The sequence below is a fragment of the Lepisma saccharinum genome, chromosome 7, assembly GCF_977018435.1.
Source record: "Lepisma saccharinum chromosome 7, izLepSacc3.1, whole genome shotgun sequence".
Taxonomy (NCBI): Eukaryota; Metazoa; Arthropoda; class Insecta; order Zygentoma; family Lepismatidae; genus Lepisma; species Lepisma saccharinum.
Genome location: NC_139235.1, coordinates 98,052,274 through 98,064,753, shown reverse-complemented (window position 1 = coordinate 98,064,753; position 12,480 = coordinate 98,052,274). Strand labels below are relative to the sequence as shown.

The 12,480-nt window shown below is 37.3% G+C and overlaps 1 protein-coding gene across 1 annotated transcript in view; it reads left to right on the top strand.

Moving 5' to 3' along the window:
* Nucleotides 1-12,480, top strand: part of Rpn5 (regulatory particle non-ATPase 5) — a 54,809-nt gene that overhangs the window by 23,574 nt on the left and 18,755 nt on the right. Inside the window, exons 5-6 of the mRNA XM_083125720.1 lie at nt 321-463; nt 3,182-3,406. Of these exons, the coding sequence (XP_082981846.1) occupies nt 321-463; nt 3,182-3,406 (368 nt within the window). The remainder of the gene's footprint in view (nt 1-320; nt 464-3,181; nt 3,407-12,480) is intronic.

The window sequence follows — 12,480 nt, the reverse complement described above, 5'->3', positions numbered from 1 at the left end:
TGCCAAATCATGTCAAGCGTCTCTGTGGCGGATTTGCCCAGTTTCACACAGAATTTCACGTTCGCTCGTTGTTGCGCTGCCATCTGTTGGCATGTTACAGAACTAGTCTCGAAACTTTGATACCACCTCGTATTCTTGAGACACAGCAAAAGAAAGATTATATCAAAGCAGACAAACAGTTTAATCCTATAATAAGTTATAGCAATCATCAAATATATTTAGTTAGAACGCTTTTCGAAACAAGGAAATGTGTTTCTTTTTTACAATGAGTCTAATAATTTGGCTAATACTGTACGTAGTAAAATGTTACATCATTACAGGTTGAGTTAATCCTGGAGCAAATGAGGCTGTGCATCGCAAAGAAGGACTACATCAGAACCCAGATCATCTCTAAGAAGATCAACACAAAGTTCTTTGACGATAACTCGAAGGAGATTCAAGAACTCAAACTCAAGTATTATAGGTAGGAGCTGCTTTTTATGTTTTTCACATTTGCAATGCACGTGAATGAGAAGGGTTAACAATTGAGTGTATGGAAACATTTTACTTTTAGGTGATTTTTTTTATTTTATATCACAAAGTTTATTTTTATTTAATATTTTCTATTTTCCATATACATGAATGCTCTGAAATACAGGATGCAGCAAAGCGATTTTGCAACACTGAATAAATATTGCTAGTTATGACGTCAGAGGTAATACGTAACTACTGCTATCTTGAAGCTCCTGCTTTACTATGATTAGATTGTGGAATGTTTTTTTGGAATTGATGAACTTTATGCACAGATAGGCTAATTTGGGACTGGACTTACAGTTTAAATTAAGATTCAAACCACTGTGCAATGTACCTTGACCAGGTATCAAACTCGAAAACCCTTGATTACAGGGTGACAACGTTACCACTATGCCATCGGGGAGACCTGCATTGTGGAATGAGGCACAGCTCGCATCCACTGTAAAAGTGTATTACAAAAACAATAGTTGCATGTCCACTCAGTCTTTGGGGCAGGTTACACATTACATTGCAAAACGTGCCATAGGAATTTCAGTCCCTCTTCTCCAATCTGATCTTTAGAACCAATTTCCTCAAAGTTTTTAATCCATATTTTGATGACATGGACAGAAAGTTCAGGATCATGACTTGTTATTGATGTTTCAGAAACGTACACAGTGCCCTATTTCATGACTCCATGACTGAATGGGAAAGAAGATTCTGTAAGATATCGATATTTATGTAACCTCTAACCAAGGTGGATTTGATTTTCCACCAGAAGGAGGAGGAAAGGGAAAACAAGAAGAGTAGGTGACAGGATGAAGGGGAGAGGGAGAAACAGCCAGCTATGACACCTGCAAGGTGTAAGAACCAGTTTACCTTGGAGGAAATAAGGACTCTATAATGACTAGTTACGAGGGTCACTATTTATATTTTGAGCCTAACAATGAAAAAACAGGAATTTGGCATTGAAAACTGCTTTATTGTTTTTCGAAGTATTCTCCTTTATGGTCAATACACTTTTGCATTCTTTCGAACCATTTGTCAAAGCAGTTTTTCCAATCTTCTTGAGACACCTCCATAATATGGTTTTTGAACGCATCAACGGCTTCTTCCGCCGACGAAAATCGTTGTCCACGCAATTTATTCTTGACATTCGGGAACAAGAAGAAGTCATTGGGTGCCAAATCAGGACTGTATGGTGGATGACCCATCAAGTCGATTTTTTGACTGTTCATAAAGTCGGTTGTTAGACGAGATGTGTGACAGCTGGCATTGTCCTGATGAAGAATGATCCGACGGCGTTTGTTTGTTTTCCGTATTTGACCGAAGACCTCTGGCAAACAAATTGTTGTGTAGCATTCAGAGTTGACCGTTCTACGTTCCTCTAAAGGCACAGTTGCCACATGACCAGTTTTCCCGAAAAAACAGGCGACCATTTGTTTCGATGTGCTTCGAGCGCGAACAACTTTTGTTGGATTGGGTTCATCTTGAAACACCCATACAGTTGACTGCTGTTTACGTTCCGGCTCATATGCATATATCCATGATTCGTCACCTATTACAATCTTATATACGTCTTTTGAAGCACCACGATTGTATTTATTGAGCATTTGTTTGCACCAATTGACGCGAGCGTCTTTTTGAGTTTTTGTCAAATTGTATGGGATCCAACGAGAACATACCTTTCTCACAGCTAAATGATCATGTAATATTTTATATATGCTGGTGGAACTAATGCCTATGGTTGCCTCAATCTCACAGTATGTCACATGACGATCTTGCAGTATTAGGTTTTGCACAGCATCAATGTTTTCTTGAACAACAACTGATTTTGGACGACCTTCACGAATCTCTTCGGTGAGCGAATGGCGGCCACGATTAAATTCGTTATACCAGCGTTTCACAGTGGCAAAGGATGGGGCTTCATTGCCAAATGTGGAAGTAAGTTGATCGATGCACTCTTGTCTTGATAATCCACGTCGAAAATCGTAAAAAAAACATCGCACGAGTTAATTCCATTTTATTGTTGTCGCGCAATCTCCAAGGCAACATAAACAACACAAATGAAGCTATTGACAAAACATTTGAAGTACGTTATGGTCAATAATGCCAGATGATTCCGTGCAAATGTCAAATCGCACCTAACTTCAATCAGTGTTGCCAAGGCTAAAAATATAAATAGTGACCCTTGTATGTGAGGTTGTGTTGCTGTATGTATATTTTGGTGTAGCCTGAAAAAGTTCTGGGAAACCGGGACGAAAAGATAAAATAAAATACAATCCACTAAAGATAACTGTGTTCGATTATTTTGCATCATGAAACTAATGCAAAATGAAAAAGAAACTTCGAATTTTGCAAAATTTTGAAGATATGAGACTCCGCAAAAGTGCCACGTTGTATTTTGCAGACCCCGTGAAAGATCGGTAAATAATTTTCAATCAATACTTCCAGATACCAAGACATTGCCATAGGTATAGTCTCAGCCCTAAGTATTTTACTATTTGCGAAAGGATTGCTCGAACGTTTCCTCTTCATTGTAATCAATACTTTCTATAATAGTCACTCATTCCTTTCGGGATGCTAAATCTGCCAGTGCTTGTATGGAGATATCCATGCTAGGTGTGAGTAATAATGTGTGTGTTATTCGTGTATTGACAAAGTGCAAATCAATGTCATATGCTTTCAGGTTGATGATAGAATTAGACCAGCACGAAGGGTCCTATTTAGCCACTTGCAAGCACTACAGAGCCGTCCTCAACACTCCTTCCATACAGGATGATAAGGGCCAGAGGAACATGGTCCTGCAGAATGTGGTGCTGTATCTGGTGCTGAGCCCTTACGACAACGAGCAAGCTGACCTCACCCACAGGGTGCTGGAGGACAAGCTGCTGGATGAAATTCCACAGTACAAGTGAGTGTTGTTGATAAAACCTATTCATTCATGTTATACAGTTTGAGCCAGGAATATGGCTACACGCTTGAAGTAAATGTAGTGTGCTACTGTACAATGTAGAGGGATATGGTGAATGGTATATTAAACTTGAAACTTCATTTTTTCATTTCGGATAAGAGTCACATGCCCGATCTTACATCATTAGCCAAGATGGCACTGAACATACACTGAGCAGTTGCAGTGTGGGCAATTCCATACCAGAATGATCGTGAAACTGTGAGGCTGGTGAGATGTGATTTTAATGTAACGTTGTTGCAGTAGACTGTAGGAAAGTGGAGAAAACGACTGCTTACATCAAATTGCTGTTTAATTACATTGCTATGTACACTGCTCTCGCGATCATTTTGGAATGAAATTGCTCATGTTGCAACTGTTCAGCGCATGTTCAGTGCCATCTTGGCTAATGACAAGCTTGGGCACGTGACTTATCTGAAATGATAAAATGAAGTGTGAAGTTTAATACACTATTCGCCATTTTCCTCTACATTGTACAGTATCACACTACATCTACTTCAAGCATGTAGCCATATTTATGACTTACCCTGTCGCAGGACAGAATAGTCAGTACTATGGGTATTGGCCAATGTAAACATATCAGCAATTTAATGCAAAATTCTGCTATTTTATTAATTCTATGTACTGTATTTGGTACAGTCAATAAATAACCAGGATGAATGTTGTACGGACTTACCTGTTAATACTGGTTGGCATAGTTCCCTGCGTTGTTGAGGCAGGCATCCCACCACTTCACACAATTTTTGATGCCCGTCCCAGAAGTCCTGTGGCTGCTGTGAGCACCAATGGAAGACCTCCTGCAGTTGTGCGTCCGAGGCAAAGGGGATTCCACATAGGGTGCCTTTCAGTAGGCTAAACACATGAAAGTCACACGGGGATAGGTCAGGGCTGTAGGGGGGATGATCTAAGCATTCCCAACCCATTTATGCGATGATGTCCATAGTGTGTCCAGCAACATGGGGACGTGCATTGTCTTGCAGTAGGATGACACCTCGTGACAAGAATCTGCGCCGCTTGCACCTGATTGCAGGTCTCACCTCGTTTTGCAAGATACACGAACATCACCTTGCGAACAAAGTCAACTTTGTCTGCTTTTCTTAGGTTGCGGGGACGAAGGGTGTTTCCACTCTTTGCTATCACGTTTACTCTTTGGCGTATACCAGCTGAGCAAGATCTTGTCCATTGCCACAATGCGCTCCAGGAAACCCTGGCTCTCTGTCGAGTACCGCAGGAGATTTGTGAGACTCTTCCCCATCCGTGTAGCCTTTTGCTCCCCTGTGAGCATCTTTGGCACCCAGGCTGCACACACCTTCCGGTATTGAAGGTGTTCATGAACAATGGTGTATGCTGTACCATGACTAATGACAAGTTCGGTTGCAATCTGATTCAGACTAATCTCCCAACACTCCCATATGAGTCATCAATGGCAGAAATGGACTCATCCGTAATGGCACATTTAGGGTGCCCACTACGCGACGCATCAGACACTGTTTTGTCCCCTGCTTGAAACTGACCCGCCCACTCATACACTTGTGTTCGGGACATGCACACCTTACACAGCAGTCATACACTCGTAAATGTTACCTGGTGTGTTGGCTTCTGCCGTCAAAAACTGTATCGTGGATTGCTGAGCCTCCTTTGTGGAACCTGACACTTTGAACGCCATGCCTCACCTCACCGAATGACTGACTGGCACCTTGGAGGCAAAGTGCACATACACAACCTGGCTTCCCTGCCAGTGCTGCCATCTAGCGATGTGGTCTGGAACTCGTCTCGCTGATATGTGACGTACCCCAGCCTAACCTACATATCCCGTAAGTTTCAATGTTCTGTCACGTTATTTCACTTTTTCACGGCATTAATCGGGTTATTTATTGATGGTACCAAATATATACAGGTGTAATTCATACCCATGTTTTGTGAATTAGGGGGGATGTACATGTGCATTTTCTAAAAAAAAACCATTGCATAACATTAAGGATGCTAATAACTAACTCTTCATGTTTCTCAAGTATCAGAAGAATATCGCTATGGGAAATTCAATATTGCTAGTCGTTTGGTGCTGGATATTCCTATCTTTTAAAATTAGTTTTGGTTCCTCCTCTGTAAAGAGAGATAATTTTCAGAGATGTCATGATATTTATAGAATTACGTATTAGATTAGTAAAATTATGAACAAGTTTACTCAAAACTTGCAAGTTAGTCAGTTTGTGAAAACTAGCTGCATAATTGACCCTCAAGAATATTATAAACCAGGGGTTTCCAACTGGCAGCCCGCGGGCCGCATGCGGCCCCCGTTGTCTTTTTTGCGGCCCGCGAAGCCAGTTTGCAAAAAACCTTAATTATTTTTATTAAAATACGTTCTATTTCTCTTCAAACCATGCATTCCACCCCTTTGCTATGCGGAATGAACTCCACAGCTTCCGCGAATGCTTCATTCACTCTTTGTGTTTAGAAACAAACTGCAGAGCAGTGCTATAGAGATCTGTTTTATTACGCACGAAGTACGAAGAGATTTCCAGTGTTCCAACTCGGATTGTACTGCAACTGATCATTCAAGTTTGTGCAGATATCGAAATGAGCAATATCTCCAAAAACCGTAAGATTGAAAATGAAAATAGCTTCTCTCCAACTTGAATTGTGTGATTTGCAAGGCAATGTGTTCCTTCAAACTAGGCAAGAAAAGGGGCCAGAGATGTTCAAATACCTTTCAAAGGAACGCTTTGCAAACCTTCATAGTTTTGGACAAAAAATGACATTGATGTTCGGCAGCACATACACGTGTGAAAGAGTTTTTTCTTCAATGAAGTTCATCAAGAACCGCTACAGAAGTCGACTGGCAGATTCTTCACTGCTTCACCTTCTGAGACTTTCAAATACAGAAATTGAAGTGGACATTCCAACTTTAATAAAAGAAGCAGATCAGCCTCAATTTTCACATTGAACACTTACTATGAAGGATTCTTATTTGTATGATGTGTTTTTAATTTCTTTCAATTCATCTATAAGTATTGGGTTTTTGTGAAATAAATTGTAATTATACAATTTTGATTTGTGATTCCATTGTTTTTATTGCCTCATTTTAGAAATTTAGATCATGCGAAAGTACTACATTTTCAGTTCAGTACTTACAATTTTTGTAATTTTTAATCCCCCCCTCCAAAAAAAATGTGGCCCGCCAATCAACTGCTGGATATAATTTTGGCCCTCGGACCTTTTGAAGTTGGAAACCACTGTTATAAACAAAGTGGTCCATACGAACCAGGGAAATGGACTGGAATACATTTTTTGCCCAAGTAATGAAATATATAATTTAGCACACTTATGCTACTGGTCCAGGATGGCTACTCACCGGGAATTCCTTGAATTCTGGGAATTCTGCTTGAATTTATCTCCGTAGATGTGAAAAATTGCAACTTTTATTAATCCAAATCCCATTGAATTTATACGTATTTACAAATGCTCCGAGGCAAGTTTTTCACAGTTTGGCTTTTATTTTTATCGAGGAAGTAGAAGGGAGCTGCGTAGAAAAGCAAACAGAATTCTATCAATTCATTTGCTTTGTTAGTGTCCTTTGCAGACAGCCGGGATATTATTGTAAGATAAGATACCTTGATGTTGACTAGGTAAATTTGAAATTCTTATGGAATTAACAATTTTTCATAAATTACAATCAGGGTTCCCACATACCTGGAAGAAACTGGAATTCTCAGGGAATTTGAAGAAAAGTAGGAATGGGACTGGCCAATATAGGCATATCGGTTTATCGGTAAAATTTCCGATTATAATGTAAAATAATTATTTTACCGATCCGATATATTGATAAATATCTGATAATTTAGTGCAAAATTCTGCCATTTTGTTGTAATTTTTATGGGTAATCTCCATGCCCTAATTTCTAAAAAAAAGGAAATGTCTAAAATACAATTTCTTTTTCACTGCATTCACCTTGAAACACACATTTATTAAGGAGGTCAGGTCAATCAATGAACCTTTCAGGTTCTTAAAGGACCATTTCTAATTTTATATCGGATCGGTAGAATATCGGTTATCGGTATCGTTAAATTTTATATCATTACTTTATTGGTATCAGCCAAAATTTCATATCGGCCCATTCCTAAAGAAAATTAAAAACTCAGGGAAAATCATTTAATTATCATCGAGACCCAATGAGGCACATCTGAAAGACTAAAATATGCTTGTTCTTGTACTAATAATTCCTACTTCTAAAACTTGCTTTATATGAACTATTTTGAAGATTTAGACGTTAGATATGTGTTTATATTTTGCATCACAGATGTGTGTACCAGTCGAGAAAAAGTCAAGAAATTATGCTGTAGGTTAAGCACTTGCTGGCGTCTGTTTCTGAAACAAAAGTTGCTCCTTTTTTATCCATTTTCTGTGCCCAAGGATAGGAGCCAGCAGGGTAAAAGTTTGTTTGAAACTTAGATTCCAGGATATTGGTGTTAGTGATGCTATGGCTTAGTCGGTCCATTAAGTATTTTGTCTTTGTGGAGAGTCAAATGAGGCATTAGTGATGCTATGGCTTAGTCGGTCCATAAAGTATTTTGTTTTTGTGGAGAGTCAAATGAACACCTTAAATTGTCTTTATTTTTATTCTAGTATACAGGGTTATTCAAAAAGAATGTTACAAAAGTAAAGTTAATTTATTTTTTAATGAAAAGAGATGCAAAAGCATTCTGGTGGAAAAGAAGAAAGGAAGGTTGTAAATTTACCTGGGTAATTACAAATGTTGGATATGAGCACTTTGGGTAACACGGTAGATGTCAAAACGATAATCCATTTCTTGCCAGACGCGTTCCAACATATCCTCGGTCATCAGCTCCACTGCATGAGAGATCCGCTGCTTTAAATTATCCAGGTCCTGTGGTAATGGAGGAACGTACACAGTGTCTTTCACAAACCCCCATAAAAAGTAGTCGTATGGGGATCGTGGAGGCCAGGTCATCATTGCCAAATCTTGATTCCCGGTATTAACTATCAACAAGTAGCGCCTCTATCAGATTTTACGTCAACTACAATCACAGGCTATAAATTTACAACCTTCCTTTCTTCTTTCCCACCAGAATTGCATTTGTATCTCTTTTCACTTAAAAATCAATTAACTTTACTTTTGTACCATTCTTTTTTAATAACACTGTATTTCTTCATTTATGGTTGCTCAAGTTTGCTGCATTTGAACAGATCAATTGCTTATCTACATATAATTTCAAGTCTGAGTTGTGTCTGTATGCCTCATAAAGAAGAAGGTATTTCCACCCATCTGCCTTTTGAACTTAAGCCATTGTCAAATATCTTCCCACTGTCCCTAAACTTGATTGTGTGGTAAGCATGCATAGAGATATTCAATTTTCATTTGTCGTAGAATTTCTGCTCTTCGCTGGTGCAAGTGTGAAAAAATGGCATTCTGAAGTTCACTTGATCAGTGTTGCAACCTTGAGGTGGTTGTTTAAATTATAGTTGATGCCTTGTATAAACTTGTCCATCACAATTTTTGTCGGACTTTTAAGGCCTTAATTGTCCTTTTCTTAATGTAAAGTGATGTAGGGATCTATTACTTAAGTCCTGCACAATTTTTTTACTTTTAACATCAGGTTTGATACACTGAAAGTTATGTTTATATGTTAGTAAAAAAATTATCTAATCACTTCATTTACTAGAAAAAGCAAATTTTCAACAATTTCATTATTTGCTGGCGCATAAATACTTTTTTTCCCTTTTAAAAAAAAAGGTCTGAAAAACTGGGTGCAATAATCAGGATACACTCTCAGGAAGAGGGAAGTTTGTGAATGGGTCAAAGCTTCGTAGAATGTTGTGAAAATTAAGACAGTGATTAAATCATTGAAGAAGTGTCGCATTAGTAATGCACTGGATGGTACAGAGGACAGTTTCTTGTATGAGAACTCAGATTCTGATTCAAAATAAATTTCAAGTGACGAAGAATATTAAAATGTATTGTTTTATAGTTAAATTAACTAACTAACTCTCTAGCTTTCTTAAACTCGAAGGTTCATCGCTGCAGCAACACAGGCCACCCATCTGTCCCTATCCTGAGCAAGATCTATATACTCTTTTCCATCCCTACTGATTTCCTTTAAGTCCATCTCAACGTTGTCCCTCCATCTTCGTCTTGGCCTTCCTACAGGTCTCTTACCATCAGGTTTCCCAACAAGAATCCTGTGAACTCCTCTTTCCTTTCCCATTCATGCCACATGGCCTGCCCACTTAAGTCTTCTTGATTTAATCATTCTAATAATATATGGACATGAATACAAATTGTGCAGTTCTAAATTATGTAACCTTCTCCACTCACCTGTCTCCTCATCCCTTTTAGGTCCAAATATTTTCCTAAGGATCTTATTTTCAAATACTCTCAATTTATGTTCTTCTTTCAATGTAAGGGACCAAGTTTCACACCCATTTAATACTACAGGCAAAATTACTGTTTTGTATATTTTAACTTTTAGTTTCTTAGATATTAAACGAGAAGACAAAAGTTTGTGAATGGAAAAGTAACATGCATTTCCTGAATTAAGCCTACTTTTTATTTCCTCTTTAATATAATTTTCATTTGTTAATATTACTCCTAGTTATTTGAATTTGGAAACTGGTTCAAATAAGTTGTTATCAATAATTAGATTTTGATTATTACCTAACACTTGGTTTCGGCCTGTAAGCATATATTTAGTTTTCTCTTTATTAACTTCCAAACCTATCTCTTTAGCAGTTTTGAAAAATATTTTAGCATTATTCTTAATTGTATTTATATCATCCCCTAATAAGTCTACATCATCTGCATATGCTAACAACTGAGACACACAGTTTAATTTTAGTCCTTCTTTAGTTTCTTTTACCTTCCTAACAGCATATTCTAAGGCAAAATTAAAGAGGAATAGAGATAATTCATCTCCTTGTTTTAACCCATCATGAATTGTAAATTTGTCAGACACATTAATACCCACACGAGTGTTACTTTCTGTTTCACTGGTGCATACTTTTATCATATTAACAAGCTTCTTAGGTATTCCAAACTCTACTAATATATTATATAATTTATCTCTTTTGACCAAATCATATGCTTTTTTGAAATCAATGAATAGCTGATGGACATTTTGATTATATTCCCACTTTTTCTCAAGTGTCTGTCTCATGTGAAAAATTTGATCTGTTACATTTAAATCCACATTGGTAATCACATTAGCATATGGGGTTAGTCTTGTTAAGAGAATGTTAGATAATATTTTATATGTTGTTGAGAGTAGAGAAATTCCACGGTAATTATTGCACTTCATTTTATCACCTTTTTTAAACACAGGAACAATTATGGATTCTTTCCGCTGTTGAGGGATTTCTTCTTTATTCCATATTAAACAAATTTAATTTATGAATTTGACATATTAACGAATTTCCACCATATTTAATTAACTCAGCTGGTATTAAATCAATGCCAGGTGATTTGTTATTCTTTAGCCTTTTAATAGCATCTTTAATTTCATTTAAGTTAGGTTCTGGAACTAAAGATTCTGCTGTGTGCACTTCATTTACTTCTGATTTATCTCCTACATGGACATTTAAAAGGTCATTAAAGTAGTTCTTCCATATATTTAGAATATCACTTGGGTCAGCCAAAAAATCACAGTCTTTATCTTTTATCAAGTTTACTTTAGGTTTTCACCTTTTTCTAAATTCATTTACACCTTTAAATAAATCTCTGATATTTTTGTTTTTGCTGTTTGTTTCAATTTCATTAATTTTGCTTTTCAAGTAATCTCTTTTTTTACTTCTAAACGTGCGGTTAACTTCTCGCTTTATTCTATTATAATTGTTTAGATTTGTATCATCATAGTTATTTAACCACCTAAGTCTAGCCTGATTTCTTATTTCTATTAGATTATGACATTCATTATCAAACCATGGCTTACTTTTCTTGGTTTATGGTATCCTTTACTTTCTTTAGCTGCTGATTCTATTGCATTACGTATGTTCTCCCAATTCTTATTTACGTCTGTTTCATTTATATTTTCATCATCATTTAAATCCTGCAAAACATCAAATCTATTTGACAATTTTTAATTTGGTAATCTTTCTTAATTCTTTCATCAGCAAATTTTCCTGTATTAAATTTTAGAACTTTTAGATTTTGTTGCTTATGATTTATCACTGGGAGTCTTTCTTTAATTTAGCAATTACTAAATAATGGTCACTGGCACAGTCAGCACCTCTATGTGAATGAACATCAATTATACTAGTATGCCTTCTCTTATCAATGAGAATATGATCTATCTGATTATGAGTTTTACCATCTGGAGAAGACCAGGTATATTTCTGGATATCTTTATGTTTAAAAGTGGTACTTTTCACAATTAAATTCTTTGATGTTGCAAAAGTAATCAATCTTATACCATTATCATTACTTAATTCATGAAGACTTTCTTTACCAATCGTGGGTTTAAATGTCTCTTCTTTGCCAATCTGTGCATTACATACTGGTAATGTGCGAATTACTCACAATTAAATATAAACTTTAGGCTAAAAGATTAAAAATCGGCAACTTACGTGTGTGAGTATGAGATTTTTCGTACTACGTTTCGGAGGTTACACTACCTCCTTCTTCAGGTTGAAACGATGTTATTCAGACACCTGACATGGTGCCTCGTCGTGAAAGTGAAGGTTAAGGATTTAGGTTAAAAAGTTGCTTGAAGGACACTTTCAAAAAAAGAATAAAATACACATCTAAAACCGCGCAATACTATAAAAACAAAAGAGCTTCCAAGGCTGAAGTCGGCGAACTGCCGACCAATGCTCAGGGTAGGCGAATGCACGGTGTCAGCCCGTACCTGGGGAAGGAGAACTTCCCCTCCTCAATCCTTCCAAACTGGGGCTCGGGAGCCACCAATCCAAGGAGAAGTCGACCTCCACCTCGGCGGCTTTCCTAACCTCGGGAGTAACATGGAAGCCCATCTCATCCCTAATCACTGCGGCTTTATCCCATTTTT